This window comes from Lynx canadensis, chromosome D4 (assembly GCF_007474595.2).
Source record: "Lynx canadensis isolate LIC74 chromosome D4, mLynCan4.pri.v2, whole genome shotgun sequence".
NCBI lineage: Eukaryota > Metazoa > Chordata > Mammalia > Carnivora > Felidae > Lynx > Lynx canadensis.
The window spans coordinates 88,174,570-88,197,851 of NC_044315.2; the positions used below are offsets into that span (position 1 = coordinate 88,174,570).

Below are 23,282 nucleotides of genomic sequence, written 5' to 3' on the forward strand. Positions count from 1 at the left end.
TAACTTGATAAGCAGTTTATTGTGGTTACGAATATGCCATATTATCATGGTTATGTTTTTTAAAGACGTTCTCATGAAACATACACTGAAATGTTAATGGATGAAATGATAGCACATCTAGGATTTGATTCTGTTGAATCCAGTCTATTGATTGGAGTGAGATCCTATTTAGATGAGATTGGGGGTGGGGAGAAGTACAGAAGAACAAAGTGGACCGTGAGTCGATGGTTTGAAGTTTCCTATAATAAAAAATGCAAAACAAACAAAAGATAGACTGGTTGGTTGGTTGTAATAAGTATGAGGTGGCTAAAACCATAGGTTGGGGCTTAAACAAACCTGAGTTTGAATACTGGCTCTGTTGCCTACTGACGTCATGATTTTAAGCAAGTTTTACCACTCTGAGCCTCTATTTCCTCATCTATAAAATGGACATAATAACACCTGCCTTGTAGTGTTGCGATAAGAATGAGTGGCGGTAGGGGTGCCCGGGTGGCTCAGTTGGTTGAGTATCTGACTCTTGGTTTCGGCTCAGGTCATAATTTCAGGGTTTGTGGGATCGAGCCCTGTGTCAGGCTCTGTGCTGACAGTGGAGGCCTGCTTGCGATTCTCTGCCCCTCCCTCCATGCTCACTCTCTCTCTTTCTTTTTTTTTTTTTTTTTTAATTTTTTTTTTCTTTCAACGTTTATTTATTTTTGGGACAGAGAGAGACAGAGCATGAACGGGGGAGGGGCAGAGAGAGAGGGAGACACAGAATCGGAAACAGGCTCCAGGCTCTGAGCCATCAGCCCAGAGCCCGACGCGGGGCTCGAACTCCCGGACTGCGAGATCGTGACCTGGCTGAAGTCGGACACCTAACCGACTGCGCCACCCAGGCGCCCCTCTCTCTCTCTTTCAAAATGAACAGATAAACCTAAAAAAAAATGAGTGGTGGTAGATAAAGCTCTTAGCATAGTACTGGCTACAAGGTCAGGTGTTTGCAGTCTCTGAAATCCTTGGGGAAACAGACATTACTGCTGTGTCAGTGCTAACAGAATTAATGGGGGCGGGTGCTTCTGGCTGCCTTAGTTGGAGCACGAGACTCTTGATCTCAGGGTTGCGAGTTCGAGCCCCATGTTGGGTGTAGAGCTTACCTTAAAATCTTACCAAAAAAAAAAAAAAAAAAAAGTGTGGTTGTTGAAAATGTAATTAAATCTTCTTTGTGTCTGATATTGTCATTCTCACCCTACTCTGGCACCCGCCCCGCGTCTCCTTTTTGCTTCCTCATCCAGTCAGACTGACCTCGCTGCTCCTCCTAGGAGAGTGTCTGGAGGGAGAAATGTGACGATTCTGACTCACTCCTACCTCCTCCCCACACGCTGGCTGGAGCACTCTGGCATAGGAGTTATGGAACAGATGGGGCATTTGTCCCAGAGTACCCAGGTCTGGAAGGAGCGTTTTTTGTATCCCTCTGCACTCAGAACCTACTATTGGCCGTTTTTTCTGGGACTGAGTATTTTTCACGTTTGGGGCCTCAGCCATTAGTGGTATCATGTGAATGTTGGTTTATTTACACTGCATCGAATCAAATGAAGTTGAATGAACAATTAGAATGGATGACCTTCCTGGTTCCTTCCAGTTTCAAAGTGTCCATGTGTCTATGGTTTGTATAGTAAAATAGGGTTTGCACAATGCCTTCCACACACACCTTATTTGACACAGCGACGCGATAACTTAGAGATGGGGGTTAGGTTAGGTGCAGGTCGTACAGATGATACTGGCAAATGGTAATACTGAACACTTTTTTTATTTTTAATTTTCTTTGTGTTTTTTTTAATTTTTTTTTAATGTTTATTTATTTTTGAGACAGAGAGAGACAGAGCATGAGCAGGGGAGGGGCAGAGAGAGAGGGAGACACCGAATCTGAAGCGGGCTCCAGGCTCCGAGCTGTCGGCACGGAGCCCGATGTGGGGCTCGAACTCAGGACCGTGAGATCATGACCTGAGCCGAAGTCGGACACTTAACTGACGGAGCCCCCCCAGGCGCCCCGATCCTTTGCCCATTTTTAAGTCATGTTATTCGGGTTTTTTGGGTTTTTTTCTTTTGCTGTTGAGTTGTCTGAGATCCTCATGTATTTTGGGTATTAGCCTGGTATCAGATACATGATTTGCCAATATTTTCTCTCCCTTCAAAATGTTGTCTCTTCACTCTCTCGTTTTCTTTCCTGTGCAGAAGCTTCTCAGTTTGATGCAACCCCCATTTGTCTGTTCTTGCTGGTTTTTTGGTTGCCTGTGCTTTGGGTTTTACCCAAAAAGTCATTGCCCAGACCAGCATCAAGAAGTTTTTTCTTATGTTTTCTTCTACTAGTAGTTTCACGGTTTATAATCTTACGTTTGAGTCTTCAGTCCATTTTGAACTGATGTGTGTGCATGGAGTGAGAAAGCGTCCGGTTTATTCTCGTGCATGAAGAGATCTAGTTTTCCCAGCGCCATTTGCAGTGGAGACTGTCCTCCGCTTTGTCAGAGATCAGTTGGACATACATGTGTGGACTTATTTCTGGGCCCTTTGTGTTCTGTTCCATCGGCCTCTGTTTTCATGCCAGCGTCGCACTGTTTTGATCACTGTGGCTTCGTAATAGACTTTGAAACCAGGCAGTGTGATGCCTCCAGCTTTGTTCTACTCAAGAGTGCTTTGGTTATTTGGGGTCTTCTGTGGTCCCGTAGGAGTTTGGGGTTGTTTGGTCTATTTCTATGAAAAATGCCGTTGGCACTTTAGTAGGGTTGACATTGAATGTGCAAGTTGCTTTGGATAGTATTGACATTTTTACAATAGTAAGTCTTCCGATCCATGAACACAGATGATTTTTGCATTTATTTCTGTCTTCAATTTCTCTCATGATTGTTTTTATGGTTTTCAGGGTATATATAGATCGCTCACTTCCTTTGTTAAACTTATGCCTAAGTATTTTATTGCTTTTGATGCTATTGTAAATTTTTTTTTCTCTCTCAGATGCTTTGTTGCTAGTGTATGGAGATGCCACTGATTTTTTTTTTTAAGTTTATTTATTTTGAGAGAGACAGAGACAGTATGAGTGGGGGAGGGGCAGAGAGAGAGAGAGAGAGAGAGAGAGAGACCCCGAGCATCCCAAGTAGGCTCCGAGATGCCAGCACAGAGCCCGATGCGGGGCTGAAATGCACGAACCATGAGATCGTGACCTGAGCCGAAACCAAGAGTCAGATGCTTGACCAACTGAGCCACCTCAGTGCTATTGATTTTTGTATTCTGCAGCTTTAAGGAATTCACATATTAGTTCTAACAGTGGAAGCTTACTGTTTTCTATATAAAATAGCATGCCATCTATAAATAGTGACAGTTTTACATCTTCCTTTGTAGTTCGATGCCTGTTACTTGTTTTTCACGCCTGATTGCTCTGGCCAGGACTGCCAGTACTGTGTTGAATAAGCATGGTAACAGTGGGGAACCTTATTTTGTTCCCGAGCTTAGAGGACAAATCTTCCGCTTTTCCCTGTTAAGGATGATGTTAGCTCTGGGCTTGTCATTTATATGGCCTGTATTATACTGCGGTGCGTTCCTTCTGTACCTGATTTGTTGAGGGTCTTTATCATGAAATGATGTTGTATTTTTGTTGACTACTTTTTCTGCGTTTATTGAGGTGATCATAGGATTTTTTTCTCCCTTCATTTTGTTACTGTGACGTATCACATTTATTGATTTGCATATATTCAGCCATCCTTGCATCCTGGGGGTGAATCCCGCTTGATCGTGGCGTATGATCTTTCTATGTGCTGTTGAGTTCAGTTTGGTCGTATCGTGTTACGGAGTTTCTTGTCTGTGTTCATCAGGGATATTGGCCTCAACTGTTCTTGTCTTGTAGTGTCCTTATATGGCTTTGGTTTCAGGATAAAGCTGGCCTTGTAAAATGGCTTTGGACATGCTCCTGCCTCTTCGGTTTTTTGGGAAGAAGTTGAGAGGGGTGGCTGTTAATTTGGCCTCAACTCTTTTTCCTGTTTGATTGGTCTCCTTACTCATTGTTAGTTTGTTCAGATTTTCTCTTTCTTTAGGAGTCAGCCTTGGGAAGTTGTGTGTTTTTAGGAATTTGTCCATTTCTTCTAGGTTGTCCAGTTTGCATTTAATATCATGTCGTGATTACCTTTGCATATTGGGAGGCAGTAGGGTGAAAATGGCTTTCCCGTCAGATCTGTGTTGCAATCCCAGCTTTACCACTGATCGTCTCTGTTGTCTTGGGCCACGATTTCACCCCCGAACCTGTGTCTGCGTTTCTACCGTGGAGCTGCCGCTCTGAATTACACTGGGCTGGGTGAGGATGGGATGCCCTGGGAAAGCCCTCGGCCCGTAACCCGTTTCTTGAAAGGTGTGGAAAATGTGGAGCTTATGATGCTGTTACGAATGTTTAAAAGGAAACTTGGAGATTTTAGAGGAGTATTTCTCAAAATGTGGTTTCTGCATTATAAGTAGCCGTGGTGTATGTTAAATATGATGATTTGTGTATTTTTACCATAATTTAAAAAATAACGGAGGGGCACCTGGCTGGTTCAGTCGGTTAAGCGTCCGGCTCTTGATTTCGGCTCAGGTCACGATCTCGCGGTTCATGGAATCGAGCCCCGTGTTAGGCTCTGCGCTGATAGCGTGGAGCCCGCTTGGGATGCTCTCTCTCCCTCCCTCCCTCCCTCTGGCCCTCTTCCACTCGCGCGTGCACACGCACGCTCTCTCTCTAAATAAAAAGCAAAAATAAAATTATTCAAAAACATGTATTTTGTGGCAGTGTTTTATCAAGTGAAATGCTAATATAAAAGTGAGAAAAAACAATAAAGGAATGTAATGTTTAAATAGAAAAACAACTGTTCTAAGCTTGCTGTTGAAACATTTTCCCCCAAATACACAGAAAATATCTTTGGTGGACTGAATGAGTTAAGCATTTTTTTTTTTTTAATTTTTTTTTCCAACGTTTATTTTATTTTTGGGACAGAGAGAGACAGAGCATGAATGGGGGAGGGGCAGAGAGAGAGGGAGACACAGAATCGGAAACAGGCTCCAGGCTCTGAGCCATCAGCCCAGAGCCTGACGCGAGGCTTGAACTCCCGGACCGCGAGATCATGACCTGGCTGAAGTTGGACGCCTAACCGACTGCGCCACTCAGGCGCCCCTAGCATTTTTTTTTTTTTTTTTAAACCAGGCTTCCATTTTGCCACGTAGCATCTAAATGCTGGATAAATTAGAACAAGCATACTTGTAGGACTTAAACCTTCGTGTATAATACACATGCTAAAAAATAGTCATTATTGGCTCATAACCTGGTGAATTTCCACAACGTAAATAAACACACTTGTGCAACCACAAGAGTGTCACCAAGCACTTCCAGAAGCTCCTTCCGACCCCCTCCTGTAGCCACTGAAGTCTCTTCCTCCCAAGGATCCCCCTCACCTGACTATTCCCGTAGACAATTGCCCTGTGTTTGAATGGATCGTACCTACGGCGGCCTGCGTCGATAAGGCTCGTTTAGCTTAGTGTTCTGTTGTGAGGCTCCGCTCAGGGCAGGAATTTGTTTATTCATTCTGTCTCTGGGGATCCTGCCAGAGCCTGAAACCGCAGTGTCCTGAGGCGTCCGTCATATGGAGTTGAATTGATTTCTCTCCTGTGCATCTAGGACTGTGCTAGTCTTGTGCCTTCGGGAGCATTGGGAAAAGAGGCACTCACATCATTCTCTTAGAATCCTGAAAAAGGATGTGAGCTTTGGCATTTGGGGTTTTGTGGTCGAGCCTTCCAGCGGATGACTTCTAATATCTTCTCTGCTTCTCTTGTCCTCCCTGGGAGTTCCCGTGTGCTGCAGGCTACTCTGTCCCACCCGGGAGTGGGAGTCCAGCGACGTTCTCTAAATGCACAGCTGGCTCCTAGGAAAATTAGGGAAATTCCTAGAGGCCAAAAAAAAAGACGGTGGGGGTGGGGAAGCTGCAACCTCTGGAGCCAAAGCCTTGGGTGCAAGGAGGCAGAGGGGGTGGGGTGGTCAGGGTGTGGCTGGAGCTGTGTCCCTCTCCTCAGCCCCTAATATTATAGGACCCTCAGAGCTATAGTCCTTGAATTGGTGAGTGGGCTAGGAAACATAACCCTCCTAATGGCAGTAAAGTAAGTGTTTTCGCTATCGTGTAGGGGGTTACAGTTTATGATTTTTTAAAAAAATTTTAATGTTTATTTATCTTTGAGAGAGTGCAAGCAGGGGAGGGGCAGAGAGAGGGAGACACAGAATCCAAAGCGGGCTCCAGGCTCCGAGCCGTCAGCACAGAGCCCGACGCGGGGCCCGAACTCACGAATGGCAAGATCGTGACCCGAGCCGAAGTCCGACGTTCAACCGACCCAGCCACCCAGGCGCCCCCAGTTTATGATTTGAATGCTGCAGACTGATCCACAGCCTCTCCTCCGAGGCCTTTGGGGTTTGCGATTTTAGACTCCCTCTGATGTCCGGGAGACCCAAGTCTAGAGAGAAAATTAGCACTCACGCGAAGAAAGAGCCGGCTGTGAAAGCCAACAGAGAACACCGGAAGCAGAATTAGAGCCCCCAGAGCATCTCAGTGGATTGTAACGTAGTTTATGTTTAAAACTGGAAGGAACAAAGGGTAGAATTAAAAAACATGAGCCAGAAGCAAACAGTAGCAAAAAGGACTGTGCAGATTGGAGGGAGAACCAAATGCAGGATTTAGAAAAGTGCTCGGCTTAGTGCCTTGCATCTAGAAGCTTCCTAATTAATAACTGTTAGCTTCTGAAGGTGCCCAGATTTAGGCACGTGATTCTCAACATAAAACTCCTGACTTACCCGATATGCACTGTCTTCATGGAGCCTCCGTTCTAGAAGTATTCCCTAGAGCTTTTGTTCTTTTGGCCTTAAAATGTATGGACTTGGTTGAGATTGGAATCCCAACTTTGAGATGGCTTCAGGCGGCCGTGGTAGCACCTGCCCACGTGTCGCAGTTTCAGCAGATCTCAGGGCTGTCCTGTGTCCGAGACATCGCCCTCCACCCGGCTAGTGCCTGGATTCCTGCTGCAGAAGGCTTTGTTTCCTGAAACCCCATCGTGTGTGACATCATTTTAGATGCAGATGTTAAAAAATTGTATCCTAGGTCAGAACAATAATGTCAGGTGTCCTTCATCGTCCCGCAGTGGGAGGAGCCGGGTAGGTGCATAAAACTCTCATAGGAAGATTTATATAAATGAGTGTATTCTCGGAGCACCTTTGGCCACTTTTCCCCTCCCCCTTCCCCTCCCCCATCATGTTTTGAGTGCCTCCTGATGCCAGGCCTTGTGCTAGCGGGAAGCTTGTGAGGATGACTAAAACATTGTTCCTCCTTCCCGGGGAGTCACATTCCGCTTGACCACCAAGTCTGCCCCTGGGGCCCTTACAAATGCACGGGGATGAATTGAATCTATTGTATGCCTCTTTCTGCAAAACTGTTGCTATCTTTTGAATTTCTGATGAGTCTGCTTCAGCTTTTGGAGCGGGAAGGTATATGTATTGTGTATATTGCCAAGTATACGGAAACGTGAGCTGGCTAGCTAGATACTGTAGTTTTTCAAGCAATAAATAGGTTAAATAAATCAAGTTAACTTCTCCCTTTGACTAATTCCACCACGGCAAATCTTTCTAGGACGATGTGAGGCATAAGGTTCATCTGAACACCTTTGGATTCTTCAAGGACGGGTACATGGTGGTTAATGTCAGTAGCCTTTCAGTGAATGAACCTGAAGGAGCCACAGACAAGGACACAACCGTAAGTGCCTTCCAGGAGGTCAAGGGCTTTACCCGTTTCTGTTGTGTAGATGAGAGCTTCACCCCCCCCTCCACTTAAATATGAAGTATCCCAATGTAGAGAAAATTAAAATTGGGGGGTGGGCATCAGATAGTTTTATTTTTTAACACTTAAGTTGTAATTCTTGAATAATTTTTCGTAACTGGGGTTGCTTCTTATAAAATGAATGCTCAGAAGACCAAGAGAAGGCTAGGCCAAAGAATCACCTTTTCTGCTCCTTGAGTAAGAAAGGTATGGATGCCAAAGCACTGTGTGGACACTTACCTCTGTCCTCTCCTCCCCCTCTTAGATTGGATTCAGCCTGGACCGTACAAAGAATGACGGGTTTTCTTCCTACCTGGTGAGCATTCCTTGCATGACCCGGTTCCCCTCATCACTTTGAGCCCAAGGCGCTGGGTGGGAGCCTCCTGCTTTTGTCAGTGCTGTGTTCCTGGCGGTGGGGGCTGCTTTGAGTCCCTGGCCTCTCTGAGCACCCACAGCTGTGTGGTCTGGGGCGGAGCATGGGTCACTTGCTTGCCTTGGTCCTGAAAACTTTCTGTTCTTATTCTGACGTGAGTGAATGAGATGATGTACCCCCGGGGCTTCCTTTCTCAGGATGAAGATGTGAATTACTGTATTTTAAAAAAAAAGTCCATCTCCGTCACCCTTCTAATCCTAGACATCTCCAGAAGCGAGTAAGTAATTGCAGTGTTCTTTCAGTCCCATCCTAGAGGAGACTTAGGGGGAGTTGGGTAGCTAAGCTGACATTCGCGGAGCGTCTGCCAGATACTGGGCCGAAGGCAGGACGTCAAGAACATGATGAGGGGGACAGAGGCGCCGTCCCCAAGAAGCGTGCAGATTAATGACGGAGACCCAACGGCAATACACGTGGTCACGGCAATATAGAGAGGAAGTAGGGCGGAGAAACGGGTGACTTAGAGAAGAGGAGGGAAGGCTTCAGGCAACCGTTGGCTCCTTGGCAGGACGGGGTCTGCTGAGCGGGGAGAAGGGAGGGAATGCACGTTCGGCAGGCCACGCATAGTGCCCACTGCCCCTCACAAGCCCTCCCAGAGTTCCCTTTAACATCTTACTTGGTTTTTTACCCCTCGCTCCACTTCCCTTGTGCGCCAATTCGTTGAACACATTTTAGACACTAAGGGGGAAAATACGTTCATCAGAGCCGTGTGGTCGCTAGGAATGTAAGCTTCGGAGTGAGAATGTCAGGTCCTCGCCCGGCTGCTTCCGGCCTCACCACTCTTGGGCAAGTTATTAACCTCCCCGAGCCCCCATTTCAGCAGGTGTACAAAGCAGACAGTAGAATCCACGTCAGGGACCTCGTAAGGCCTACCTGAGATGATGGGTTTAGACCCCGGGACAGTGTGTAACACAGGGCACTCAAAGGGCCCTAGCATTCCTTTGAACTTGTTTACTTTTCTCTTATTTGAATTTAGGGTGAGAGTAAGATCTCCACCAGACGCTGGTACCCAGCTACCAAAGATCATCTTCAGCAAGGATGAGAAAGTCCTTGGCCAGAGCCAGGAGCCTGGTGTTGACCCTGTTCCAGCGGGCAACCAGACTCAGCAGAAACAAGGTAAACTATAAGGTGGAGAACAGCATTTTCTTTACCACCCTGCTTCGTAGATTCTTCTTTGTCCCCAGGTAAAAACCACACACAGTCACAGCATTATTTTATTTTGGAGGTTGTCCAAAAATAAATAACCCTCAAAGAAAAAGGTGGAAACTGGGGGAAAGGAGAAACAGAACAGTAATTTCTCTGACCTTGTGTTAGAATTTTAGTATTTCTGTTTTCTTTTTCTTCTCTTTTTTTTTTTTTTTTTTTTAAGTTTATTTTTGAGAGAGTGAGAGAGAGCCCTTACACAAGTGAGGAAGGGGCAGAGAGAGAGAAAAACCCAAGCAGGCTATGCACCAGCCCAGAGCCCACTGCGGGGTTCGAACTCAGGAACTGTGAGATCATGACCTGAGCTGAAGTTAGAGGCTTAACCGACTGAGCCATTTAGGTGCCCCTGTATTTCTGTTTTCTTCTGAGCTGTTTCCTGGGTGGGTCTAGAACATTTGATTTTTATTTCTTGTAAAAATTCTTTTAATGTTTATTCATTTTTGAGAGAGACAGAGTGCAAGCAGGGGAGGGCCAGAGAGAGAGGGAGACACAGAATCTGAAGCAGACTCCAGGCTCTGAGCAGTCGCACAGAGCCCAATGCAGGACTCGAACCCACGAACCGTGAGATTGTGACCTGAGCCAAAGTCGGAGGCTTAACCGACTGAACCACCCAGGCGCCCCCGATGTTTAAAAGTCATAGTCATGTTTGTAATTTCCTAAGCATCCCTGTTCACTCAAGTTTAAGATAGTTCATTCTTACCAGCCATCCCATTATATGGATACTGTAACTTGCTCAAGCTTTCCCCTTAAGGAGACGTATTTCCATTGTCATGCTATTATAAATATTGCTGCACTGGAGGTTCTTTATTGTAGAATTTTGGTCATTTCTAGAACTTTCTTTAGGATGGGTTCCCTGAACTGGAATATTCGGTTCAAAGGATATGAGTACTGAGAGAATATTGGTACTATTTTCAGCTCCTTTCCAAATGAGTTGTATGAATTGATACTCCTTTTGGAAAATATGTAAGAATAGTGCCCACATCACCTTGTCCTAGCCAGGACTGGGATTTTGGTGTGTGTTTGTTTGTTTTAGACCCAAAGTAAAAGGCAAAAAGGACTCCTGTTTGGGTATTTACTCTTAACTACTGAGGTTGCACTTTTCCTCCATATGTTGATTAACCAGTTTATATTTATTGCCTCTTTTATTAACTGTCAGGTTTATCTGATAGTTTAGTTCTTAAAGAGAACTTACTCTTTATTATTGACACTTTTTTTTCTCAGTGTGTCAAAACTCTAATCCCAATTAAAAGACATACAGAAACGTTACCTTTGCGTGATGGTGCAGTTTAGTGTCTGCGTACCATTTCCTCCTCGTTCTGGTTTCTCATGCTCACGTACACATTTGCTGCACGGAAAGTATCCTTTCCCTACTTTTATTTTGAAACTCTCCCTATAGCGAGGTTGAGATCCTGTCTTCCCCATGAAAATATCTTAAATAAAAACAAGGCCCAGATGCCCTCTCTGTTCCATGAAAGAAGCCATTAGCAATCTTAACACTCCCTGCTGTCGGGAAAAAGCATCAATTATGCTACTGTTATTTGCTATGAATTTTTCCATATGTGTAAATAGATGTCATACACACACACACACACACACACACACATATGTGTGTGTGTGTGTATATGTGTGTGTGTATATGTATACATATACATATACATATGTGTGTGTATATATACATGTATATGTACACATATACATATATACGTATGTATATACACGCATGTATACGTATATACATGTATATGTATACATACATACGTATATATACATATGTATGTATATATATACGCACACACACACATATTTTGTTGTTGTTTATTTATTTTGAGAGGGAGAGAGTGTGTGCATGCAGAAACAGGGGAGGGACAGAGAGAGAGAGGGAGAGAGAGAAGATCCCCAAGCAGGCTCCACGCTGTCAGCACAGAGCCCGATGTGGGGCTGGAACTCAGGAACCATGAGATCGTGACCTAAGCCAAAATCAAGAGCCACCCAAGTGCCCCGTGTGTACATATTTTGAAACAATGATTTGTTTTTAAATGTGATTACTTAGAAAATGAGGAAGGTCACTCCGTGTGGCATCTCTGGCAATAACATACACTAGATTATTCAGAGATGAGTTTCCCTGTTGGGACTGAATGTTATCCTTTGTTAGCATTTAAGGGGCGCCTGGGTGGCTCAGTCGGTTAAGCGTCCGACTTCCACTCAGGTCATGATCTCGCGGTTTGTGAGTTCGAGCCCCGCGTCGGGCTCTGTGCTGACAGCTCGGAGCCTGGAGCCTGCTTTGGATCCTGTGTCTCCCTCTCTCTCTCCTCCTCCCCTACTCGTGCTCTCTGTGTCTCTCAACACTAAATAAACCTTAAAAAAAATTAAAAAGAGAGCATTTATAAGCTCCAGTTTGCTGCTTCTGCAATTGAAGAATCGTTTTAGAATCTGAGGAGTTGGCATTCTACAAGATAGCATACGGCCTCACCTTGTTTGTTTGATTTATTTGATACTAGACAAGCTAGAGCCTCATAACGTGATCTGTAATATATCTAAGAGCTGAATCCTGCAGTAACATCTTTTAAATGTTTCTGCTTCTAGACGGTGGAAAGTCTAAAAGAAGCACGGTAGATTCCAAGGTAAGAACTGACCACCCACTGCTCAGCTTTTCTGCGTATATTTGTAGCTGTGTGTATATGTGTGTGGCTGTATGTATATGTAAGTGACTGTATGTGGGGATACGAATGTGGGTATGAATGTATAGACATACACAAGCAGGTACACATAGGTGCGCGTGCCACTCCACGGGGCGTTGCTCTCTGTCGGGAGAGCTGTTACTACACTGGAAGAATAAGCATGACAGGTGCCGGGCCCCGGCCTGTGGGAAATAGAAGGTGTGCCTTGAGCAGAGAGGGGGATCTTAGATAATATAGGTCCAGACAATAGAGGGTGTTTATTGATGCACCCAAAATAGGAAGTTCTCATGAGTTCTTGGTCAGGAAAGACTGATACAGATGGTGTTTGGGGCAGACGCTGCCCTGCAAGTAACGTGCAGAGGAGCCTGGGAGTGGGGGAGAGTGGAATCAGGAGGACCCGGAAGAGCGCCCGCTGTGAAAACACACGGTGCCCTGACAGCGTCGTGAGGGTCTGCAACCAGAGCAGAGCCTTGGGATGGGAAGTAAGGGCTGGGGGCGAGGCAGGGGAGGGAGGTGTTTATCTTCTACTGTTTGCATTAGACGAAGAGGTGGTAGAAATCGCAGAAGGAAAAATCGGCAACGTCTGGGTTTGGGGTATCTTGAATTTTCAGCGAGGGGGCACCCAGACGGCAGCGCTGCGTCGGAACCGATGCGTTGAAGGGTAATGGTCATGCGGTTAAGTGCGCACTTTGAAAAGTTTCGCCCTAAGCGGCCACCTGTGAACCTGCCACCACGATCGAGACCGTGCACCCATTCACGGTCCTGCAGGTTCCTCCTCCCACCCCGGCAACCACCGATCCGCCTCTGCAGATCAGTGACGCAGAGCTTTGTAGAAGTGCCTTATGCAGCACGCGCCCCGGTTGTCGTCTTTGACTCCGCGTGACCGTTTTGAGTTCGGCCATGTTGTTGGCTGTATCCGGAGTCCCTTCCTTTCCGTTGCTGAGAACTTGTCGGTTGCGCCGATGGCAGTAGGCCGGTGGTTTGAAATCGGGAATGGCGTCCAGGCGGTGTGTCGGGGTGTGACCTGGGCAGGCATCCGTAGTCTTGCTGAAGCCGTAAGAGCAGAGATGTGCTCCGGGGTGGGGGTGGGGGCGAGATCGGGAGGGCGGGGGCAGGGCATAGGGGGTTATCGGGGAGGCAGAAGAGACCGCAGGGAATAGGAAGTAGGCGAGGAGGAATTCCCATTCTCTGGGAAAGGGGATCTCAGACCTCTTGAAAGGATGGTGAATTTTATTTTCAGAGAGCTTTTGAAGGTCAGCCAACTCAGGATTTTTTTTAAAGGATGTGTTTTTGGTTTCGTTTTTCCATTCCCATTTTTATGAGCATACATTTTTTGCCAGTGTCCTCCTAAAACAGGCGATTGTGTTTTGTTTTTTGTTTTTTAGGCCACGGGAGAAAAATCCTTTTCTGTTCACAACAGCGATGGGGCAGTTTCTTTTCAGGTATGTATTCTCTTTGAGTCATCTCCGTAGGATTTATCCCTACAGCGTAAGTGGGTGAATTTGTGAAGGAAGTTTGAGTTTAGGAACGATAGTTTAGGCATGCTACACATCGGTCACTCGAACACGGTCGCTCTTTCCCTGGCAAACCTACAAGGTGGACACGGTTACCCACCGCTTACCAGATCATGTCTCTGAGAATGAGCCACTTTGTGAATGTCCAGCGTGAGTGACAGGGTCCAGATTCCAGCCCACGTCTGCCCGGCTGTCCCCACACCTCTGCCTCTTTAATCCCGTGCTGCCCCCTATTCAGAGTGTTCTAGAAGCACAGAATTCTGTACCTAGGAAGACCTGTGGTGATCATTGACGATGCTGGTAGGATTTGAGAGATGAATTCACCGGGGCCCCTAGGCCTTGAGTGACCGGCCCAGCTGGTCCCGCTGTTCGGTGCACGAGAGCACGTGTGGCAGCCTTACAGCCTTGGATGGGGTCCAGTGCCCACTTACTAGGTGGTGACCTCAGACAACTCAGTTAACTCCTGAATCTTGCTCTCCAATCATCTGAAAGTGAAACATGATGGAACCTATCTCATAGAGTTCTTGTAAGTATCATTTTTAAAGATATAAAAGTGCTTTGTGAAACACTATACAAATAATCTTTTATCATGAATTTGTAAGAATCGCTCTCTTTTCTAAGCAGTTTTCATTAATTGAGGTCTAATTTGCTTCGAGTGAAACGCACAGGGCTTACACACGCAATTTGATCAGTTCTGGCAAAGGCACGCTCCCATGTAACCCACTCTCTATCGAGATTTCTGGTATTTTTATCACCTCAGCGCCCCCCATCCCTGCATCCACTGTCCTGATTTCTTTCAGCATAGATCATTTTGCCTCTCTAAACAATTTTATATGTTCTTTAAATTTAGTACCCCCAGGTTTTAGTAGCTAATTGAGAGCCTGTGGACGCTCGTCTGCTCAGAACCCTTGGCGGCTTCCCATCTGCCTCAGAGCAAAAGCCTCGAGCCCTTCCCGGTCTGCAAGGCCACGTGGTCTGGCTGCCGTCTTGTCTTTGACCTCGGCTCCTATTTTCTGCTCCAGCCACGGAAGCCACCTTGCTGCTCCCTCCCAGAACCGATCAGGCCTGAGCCTCTGCTGTGGCTGTGCCCCCTAGTGGGAATGCTTGTCCTTCAGAATCCACATGATTAATTTCTTCCTCTTTCAAGCCTTTGCTCGAATATCATCATCTCGTCAAAGCTTCCTCCGTTCGCCCTGTTTTAAATGCAGCTCCCTTCCTTCCCCTGTCCCTGCAGGCTTCCCCTTCGCACTTTTCCTTTTTCCAACCTGCTGTGTACTCTGCTTATTTATTATGCAGATGTTCTGTTGCTCCCGTTAGAAGGTAGCCATAAGGGAGAGGTTTTTTTAAATCTGTTTTATTACTGATGTATGTAAAGTCCCTAACCTTGGGCCCTCCCATAATAGGCTGTGTCCATTAGTAATCATGGAGCCGAGTAACTGGGTGCCAGGCGTTGCGCTGAGTACTTACACGTTGTCCTTACCCCAGTTCATCCTTCCAGCACCTCTGTGAGGTAGGCACTGTTATCATTCCCCTTTTACAGATGAGGAGACTGAGGCTCAGAGAGGTTAAGTAACTTGTCCAAGGGGAGGATTCAAACCCAAGTTTGTCTGACTCCAAGGCCCATGTGTTTAACCACTTTGTTCACTGCCTCCTTAAGAAAATACAAAAGGTACTTTCCTTTTTTCCTTCTCTCATTTTAAAATGCTTGCTAATACAGTAAGCTTTTTGAAATTTCTCTAAACCGTTTTTTTAAAAGTCACCAAGGAAAGAAAACGTGGTGGGATTTACACATTTGTCACTTACTAACGCTCTGTGTCAGGGTGAGTGTCGTGGGGAAGCAGCTTGTGTGATGGTTAAGAACGTTGAGATAAACAGTTTGCAGGGTTCTCGGGGTGCATGCGACAGGCAGTGGATGGCCAGTCTGCCTTCTCTCTGGCTTCCCTTCTCCTCGTAAAGAAGTCGGTACATGACCCCTTGCCTTGCTGTTCGCTAATTTTGGACAAGGCAGTCACTGTGAGCCTTTCTACCCCATCCACGGAGCAGGGATGATAGCTTATCTGCCTAAAGGAGGAAGGGGACCGTTAGGCCTTATTCCTACTCTAGAATATATATTTGTGTTTGATTTTGTTTGCCGGTCAGGTGCCTCCTGGGATCGGCCATGATATTTCTGCTGACTTTTTTAGAAATTTCTATTTCTTAGAATCTTCACGGGCATCTTACTTTTGGAACTAAAAGTTACCAAGACGTTAAGAGTTTTCTGGCTGCCCTGCGTGGACTAAGACATATGCTCTGACGTTGACAGCTGAGCTTGGGAGATGATTTAACAAAGGAATAATTCCAGCTTGAATACCTTCGGTCTCTTTATTTCCGTCTTCTCGTCAGATACCTGTTTTTTTTCCCTATCCTGTCTAAGTGGACCTTTGTAACCATCAGCGGGGGCCAGAAATAGAACAGTGCCAGCACCCCAGAAACCCCGTGTGACCTTCACATCCCTTCCCAACTGTTATGAGAGATGTTATAGCCCCGTCAGTTCCTCGCTTCTCCTTATGGTTTATCGTGCATCTGTGTAGCCCTCAAGAACGTATCTTACTTAGGCTTGTAGCAAAATGCTTTTGACCAAGGAGTCGTATTTTCTAATCTTATCTACAAAATGTCTTTGGATTTACGTTAAACTCCGTTTGAACACCTGAAACATGCAAGAAACAGGAAAGTGTGCAAATGTAGAAAATACGGCCTGTGTCCCTGTTGTCTGAAATCACAGGTATACATTTTAACGAGGGAGTGTTGGTCCTCTGCCTTTTCAAGTAGCAGGCGGGCCTCCTTCCTTTTTCGGGAGTTTTTTGTTTGTTTTTGTTTTTATTTTTAATCTAAAAGAGCAAAGCGACATGTTGACTGAAAAGTAGGTACCTGCATCGTAGGTCATCCCTGCGGCCCCCAGCCACACCTCCCACAGCTGGGGAGTCTGTGACAAAACCAGGGTGGTAAGGAGTGGACTGTAGACCCCAGGTAGTGGGCATGCGGGTACTCACCAGCCACTTCCGTCCCCTTTCCTGTCGCCTGGACGGAGACCGTATCGCAGAGGAAGAAAACACCTGTTTGGTCTCTGCCCTGGGGGAATTCGGTTAGGTAATTCGTCTGTCTGTATTTGTTTCCGCCCTTAGCATCCCTGATTTCTTCCTAAGATTTAAACACGTTGCCGGGGATCTGGCATTCTGAAATCTTTGTCCTCTCCACTTACAGTTTTTCTTTAACATCAGCACCGATGACCAAGAAGGCCTCTACAGTCTTTATTTTCACAAATGCTCCGGGAACGAATTGCGGTCTAGTGACGAGCTCTCCTTCAGCCTTGATGTGAGTACTGCGCGTGGATTTTGTCAGCCCCGTAAAACGTGAGGCATTTGTTTCTTTGTAAGAGTGGGTTTTAACAACCCTTAAAACGGAGTCGGAGAAAAAAATGGCCGGAATCTCACCTCTGCAGAGGATTCCTAAGCTAGAAAATACAAAGCAGTTTGGGGTGTTTTTACACTTTACGCTGTGCGTTAGGAGTGTGGCTATCTGCCGGTACTTTCTTCGGCCCGAGCGAAGCAGCTAAGGCGACAGACTGCTGGCTGTGGGGTGATCTGTTCTTGAAAAAGAAAAAATTAATCTCACGTTCGTTGCAGATTGAGATCACAGAGAAGAACCCTGACAGCTACCTCTCGGCAGGAGAGATCCCTCTCCCTAAATTATACATCTCTATGGCCTTTTTCTTTTTCCTTTCTGGGACCATCTGGATTCACATCCTTCGAAAACGACGGTAAATTGTTACTTCCTTGAGCCATCCAGCTTAGAGTATGTTGAGATGTGTATAATTTCACCTTGTGCTGGCTTCTGTGCCTGGGGGGCATTGGCTCTAGCAACCCTGCCCTCTTCAAAGGGCATCTTCCCTGAAACAGGGAGACTTTGCAGTGTGTGGAGGGGCTTGGCATGCCGTGGTGTTTTCTTCCCTTTGCTTTGTTTATTTCTTTATGTTTAAGATTTGTGTTTAACATTTTTATTTATTTTTGAGAGAGACAGAGCATGAGCAGGGGACGGGAAGAGAGAGAGGGAGACACAGAATCTGAAGCAGGCTCCAGGTTCTGAGCTGTCGGCACAGAGCCCGACGTGGGGCTCAAACCCACAAACCGTGATCTGATGTTCTGAGCCGAAATGGGACACCGAACTGACTGAGCCACCCAGGCGCCCCCCTCCCTCTTTGCTTTGTTTAAACAGCAGATCCAAGTATTTTGATGATTCAGGGGCTGTTTGTTCATGAGGAGGAGGAGAGTGGCAGGGAGCCACAGCCTGGCTGAGAGCGTAGCATTACTGCCCGGTGCTCGATACTGCCCGTCTACCGGGCAGAGGTGTTGGCTTCCAGAGACTTGTCACTGGAGGAAAAACTTCAAAGCCCACCTGCCCGGCCCTTGGCCTCTCTTCTGAAACCCGAAGGCTTTATCTGCCTGTACTCGGTTCTTGAAGGGAGCCGCTGCACGTGTGTGTGGGACCAGCGTTTAATTCTGTCTCCCTTCCCCCAAAAAACAGAATAAAATACTACTTTTCAGTTAGAGAACAGTATGAGCATTTGTTACATAAGATCTGTAAACTAAGAAAAGGACGGTATACGCATATGGCACTGTAACGTGGCGTCATGTAAATTCATAAGATCATTAGGCATCCCACATACGGAATCCCTCTTTCTGTGGAGCGTTGGGCAGAAATCGAGACCTCTTCGGTCCCCGGGGGCCTGTCTTCTGGCAGACATGCTCAGCTGGGGTAGCGAGCTCAGGCCAGGGCAGTGCAGGCTCCGGTTTGTTTTAAGATTTGGATTGATGGGAAGAGCCACTCGTCTACTTGTGAGGGACCGTGCATGGTTGTGTTTGGGGTAATCAGTCAGGTGGCCATTCATAAGAAAACAAGAATCTTAACCAATTCAGGCTATAAAAAGGTTTTTCAGTGAAGTGTTGATTCTTCCTTTATTAGAAAAATCAGAACTGGGACTCAGAGACCCAATTCCAGGTGTAAACACGGACCGCTCCCACCTCTGTGTCTCGCTTCACTCCCTGGGCCACAAAACTGGGGCGGGGTCATTGCCCTGCCTTCCTCTGAGTGTCTTAGAACCTTAGGTGTGTTGTGTGATTCCCCGCCTTCCCCCCAAATCCTGTGCGCCAGAGGACTTTGCAAATCAGGGCACTATGCAAATGCGAGGTGCATACGAAATACCTGAGCAGACAGGTGCTCAGGCGTATTTCAGTTTCTGTTTATTTAGCGAGGAGACCGTCCCTCTCGCTGGTCCGCTTACAGGAGATGACGGTGAGTTTTAACTCTGTGGCCAGAAGAGGCGCACCTGCTGCACGCAGCACGTGTGTAGTGCACGGCACTTCGCGTGGAAGGGGAGGACAGACAGCCGCTCGCTTTCCAGTGCCTGCTCCCCGCCCAGTCCAGCGCTGGACGCGATCTCTGTCCGCTCACCTTCCACCTCCTGGAGGTGGGCGATGCCCCATCTTCAGCAGAGGTTACTGGGGGCCGAGAGGGGTGAAGGTTGGCAGGCTAGAACCCGTGTTCGAGCCAAGTTACTGGGGCTCTCTTTCGAGCCTCTTCTCCCTCCCGTGTCATCACCTCCCCGGCCGCTGGCGCTTCGAGCAGGATTGCAGGTTGAGGGGGCCAGGGTGTGTGAGCGAGCCGTCTCGGCAGCGGGCGGTTCTGCGCTCTGCGTAGATGTCGTCGCCACTCTGGAGTGGCAGACTCGTCTGGCCTTGACTTCCTTTTTGACCTTGGAGTAGGTAGGCGTCGGAAGGGAAAGGACCAGGGGGAAATCGGCCGGAAAGGGAGCGTGCGTCAGTTTGTGACACACCCTCCCTATCGGTCTGTGCCAGGCCCCTGTTCTTCATTTCCCCTTCGTCTCGACCCCCGACCCCTCTCTCGGTCCTTCCCAGCTGCTCCGGTGCACGTGATGTGTGTTGTTGGGCGTGGGTGTGTTTACTGTTCCTGCGTATGTTTGTGACTTTCGTAAACCATGCCAGCTCTAGATTGCTGTTCGTGCCGTTTGTCACACAGTAGTAGCTGGGTCAAGGCCTAGTCACACTGCCGTGTGTCCATCCGGTTCATTCATTTTTGGCTACCCCATAGTGCGCATCCCAACGTTTTACTCACCCATCGCTTTGGTGAGGGACCCCTCCCGCGGCCTCCCCCCCGCCCCGGTCCCCCCAACCGTGTTGTCGTGACCTCCCACCCCCTCCCTGGCCTGTCCCCTTATGGCTCCGTGCAGCCTCTGAGGTGCGCTCCCAGAAAGAGGTGCACTGGGCAGGGGGTAAAGTCTTCCTTAATTTCATTAAGCGCCCGCCACCAGGTGGCCCGTACCAGCTTCTACTCCTGCCAGGGGTGCAAAGGGTTCCTGTTTCCCCAGACACCGCTGGCATCTTATTTTTGGGTATAAACTGGTGCTTCATTCTATTTTGCATTTCTCTGACCACTAGTGACGTGAAATCTCCTTCCGGGGGTCTTGTTAACCATCTGGGTTCCCCTCCTTGTGACCGTCTCTATGCTTTGCACATTTTCTTTGGGTTTCCTGTCATTTTCTTGTCGCTTTACATGAGTTTCTTGCATAATTTGGACATCGATCCTTTGTCCCAGACATGGCAAATTTCTTCCCCCAGTCTGTTAAACTCACCTGTGGTATTTGTTGTTGAACGGAAGTCTTTCATATTAACAGAGTCAAAGCTATCTAATCTTGGGCGGGGCTTCTCGGAAGAAGCCTTTTCCTAGATGTAAGTTATGTTTGGCACTGAAATCCATCTGGAGTCCTTCTTTATGTAAATGTGAAGTGGGGACACAGCTGCACACACACACGCACACGCACACACAGGATTGAGCGGATTTTCCCCATGCCAGTTATTAAATGGTCCATCCTTCTCCAGCCGGTTGGCTGCCCCTCGTCTGTCGTAGGCCAAGCCTCCATACACGCAGGAATCCATTTCCAAGCTCTCGGTTCTGTTGGCTTATTTGTCGGACGCTGTACCCCTTCCACACTTTTTGCTGCTGTGGCCTCGCAGAATGTCTTGATGTCTGAGAGTGTGACTTTCCTCCGTAGCTCTTATTCAAGTCTCAATGTACTTTCATAGTTTTAAATCTGTCTCCAGAGGCGTCTTGTGTCCCATTAGGTTAGTTCCTAGGGTGAGGTCGGAAAGGGTGGAGGAATTGAATGGCTGGCAGCCCGAAGGTGGGCGAGTACCTGTGTAGGCCTGGTGGTGGGAGTGGGCGCTTCTCCCCACTGGCCGGTCCCAGCCCTGAGGGCGAGGGGACGGGGCACCACCCCGGGGCTCTCCCTTCCGCCCTGCGCCCCTCCGGGCCGGGCCGCAGCCCGCCCCTACAGCTGCGCCCGCGCCCCTTCTGCTCTCCCAGGGGGAGCTCTCGCCAGTTCCGTAGATCCCGCCACCTCGTTCTCACCTCTGTGGCCTTTCCAGGGTGGTTTCTGGGCACGAGGCTGGCCAGCTGTGTGGATTTCCATCTTCTCGGGACCTGGAACTCGTCCTGTCTCGCTTCAGTGCCTGACGCTGCTGCAGTCACAACAGAGACCTGTGGCCTTGGTGCCTGATGCTGCTGCGGTCACGGCACAGACTTGTGCGCGAGAGGCGACTCTGGGGCTCCGTCGGGTCTGTTTCTGCTGGTGGAAACTAGGTCTCAAAAAAGGCTTCGTGTTTCTGGTTTGCTTAGGTTGTATTTACTGCTTCCTTGTAAATGTATCTGATGACTGTCTTTTAATTCTTTCTTTTCTGTTTTTATAGGAATGACGTATTTAAAATTCACTGGTTGATGGCAGCCCTTCCTTTCACCAAGTCTCTTTCCCTGGTGTTCCACGCGGTATGTATTAATATTTCGGGTCATTTATGAAATGATGTGCTGTGCCTCTAATCAGGAAAAATGAGTTGGAAGGAAGGGGGGAAACAGTAGATTAAAGAAGTCCTTTTGTCACGGAGCCTCCTTTGGTACAGGAGGGACCATCACAGGGATGAGTCATTACACCCTCCCTGACCTGGCCCGAGACCTCTTCTAATACTGCCTACGTTCCCAGAGTTTTCCTGGAACGCTTCCTTGCTTCCTTGCTTTTATTCCCCCCCCCCCTTTTTTTTTAAGTCCTTTCTTGGGATTAGAGTGCCACCTGCTGAATTGTTTCCGCGATTTTACTTTTCTAAACATCTTTCCATGTTCCCATTTGATTTGAAGCCCGGTGTTAGCATACTTCTTCGGGGGAAGTGATGCCCTAAATACTGAGGCGTGTGAATCGAGCTCGCACTTTGCCTAGTTAGTCCAGGTGCGAGCTGAAGTGAGCCTGCCCGGGGGACGAGTGCCACAGCCTGCCGGGTTTCCGGGCCCCTGAGGCTCCTGCGGCTGCGCCTCTGAGGGCGACGGCATCCACACATGCGCTCTCCTGCAAGTACAAGGGTTGTCGTAGGCGGCGCGATGTGTCCACTTACAGTCTCTAGAAATGACAGTCGTTTGGATAATTTCCCATTTGGATCTGAGTTAAAAGACTCTTTCTGGGGCGCCTGGGGGGCTCAGCCGGCGAAGCGTCTGCCTTCAGCTCAGGTCATGATCTCATGGTTCGTGAGTTTGAGCCCCGCGTTGGACTCTGTGCTGACAGCTCACAGCCTGGAGCCTGCTTGGGATTCTGTGTCTCCCTCGCTCTCTGCCCCTCTCCCGCTCGTGCTCTGTCTCTCTCTCTCCCTGTCTCTCTCAAAAGTAAATGTTAAATTTAAAAAATTCTTTCTGGAACCTTCTAGATGATGAATGGCAGGATCCTTGAGTCACTTTAGTATCTAAGTAGCCATTTGTGATAGAATGAAGAAATTGCTGTCAGCGTTTGTGAGTTGTGCCAGGAAGCATTTTGGGTGTGCTTCTGAAACCTGCCACTTTATTTACTTAAAAAAAAAAATTTTGGGGGCGCCTGGGTGGCTCAGTCGGTTAAACGTCCGACTTCGGCTCAGGTCACGATCTCGCGGTCCGTGAATTCGAGCCCCGCATCAGGCTCTGGGCTGACGGCTCAGAGCCCGGAGCCTGCTTCCGATTCTGTGTCTCCCTCTCTCTCTGACCCTCCCCCATTCATGCTCTGTCTCCCTCTGTCTCAAAAATAAATAAAATGTTAAAAAAAAAATTTTTTTTAATGTCATTTATTTTTAAGAGAGAGAAAGCAGGCACATGCCAGCTGGGAAGGGGGCAGAGAGAGAGAGGGAGAATCCCAAGAATTGCTAACAGTGCAGAGCCCGACTCGGGGCTCATTCTCGCGAACCTGGGAGATCGTAACCTGAGCTGAAAGCAAGAGTCGTTGCTGAACCGACTGAGCCCCCCAGGCATCTCTGAAACTTGCCACCTCAACTAACATACATTGGTGGCTTTAAGTAGCTCTAAATTCACAGATTTCTTCCAAACAAAAACAGTTGAACCTAGATAATTCCACATGGCTTTTTTTTGCTGACCGACCGACTGACTGACTGACTGACGTATGGAATAAGCACCTGGGGTAGGCAAGAGGAAGTTCTCAGCTGGGATCCCATAAAAACCTGTGGCCTTTGGACTGTGGAGATTTTAAAGACCAGAACAGGCAGCC

The 23,282-nt window shown here is 47.6% G+C and overlaps 1 protein-coding gene across 1 annotated transcript in view; it reads left to right on the top strand.

The window, feature by feature from the left end:
- Positions 1–23,282, top strand: part of GPR107 (G protein-coupled receptor 107) — a 66,048-nt gene that overhangs the window by 14,889 nt on the left and 27,877 nt on the right. The window contains exons 2-10 of the mRNA XM_030292904.1: positions 7,653–7,775; positions 8,104–8,154; positions 8,409–8,488; positions 9,245–9,384; positions 12,055–12,092; positions 13,535–13,591; positions 16,904–17,014; positions 17,326–17,459; positions 21,463–21,538. Of these exons, the coding sequence (XP_030148764.1) occupies positions 7,653–7,775; positions 8,104–8,154; positions 8,409–8,488; positions 9,245–9,384; positions 12,055–12,092; positions 13,535–13,591; positions 16,904–17,014; positions 17,326–17,459; positions 21,463–21,538 (810 nt within the window). The remainder of the gene's footprint in view (positions 1–7,652; positions 7,776–8,103; positions 8,155–8,408; positions 8,489–9,244; positions 9,385–12,054; positions 12,093–13,534; positions 13,592–16,903; positions 17,015–17,325; positions 17,460–21,462; positions 21,539–23,282) is intronic.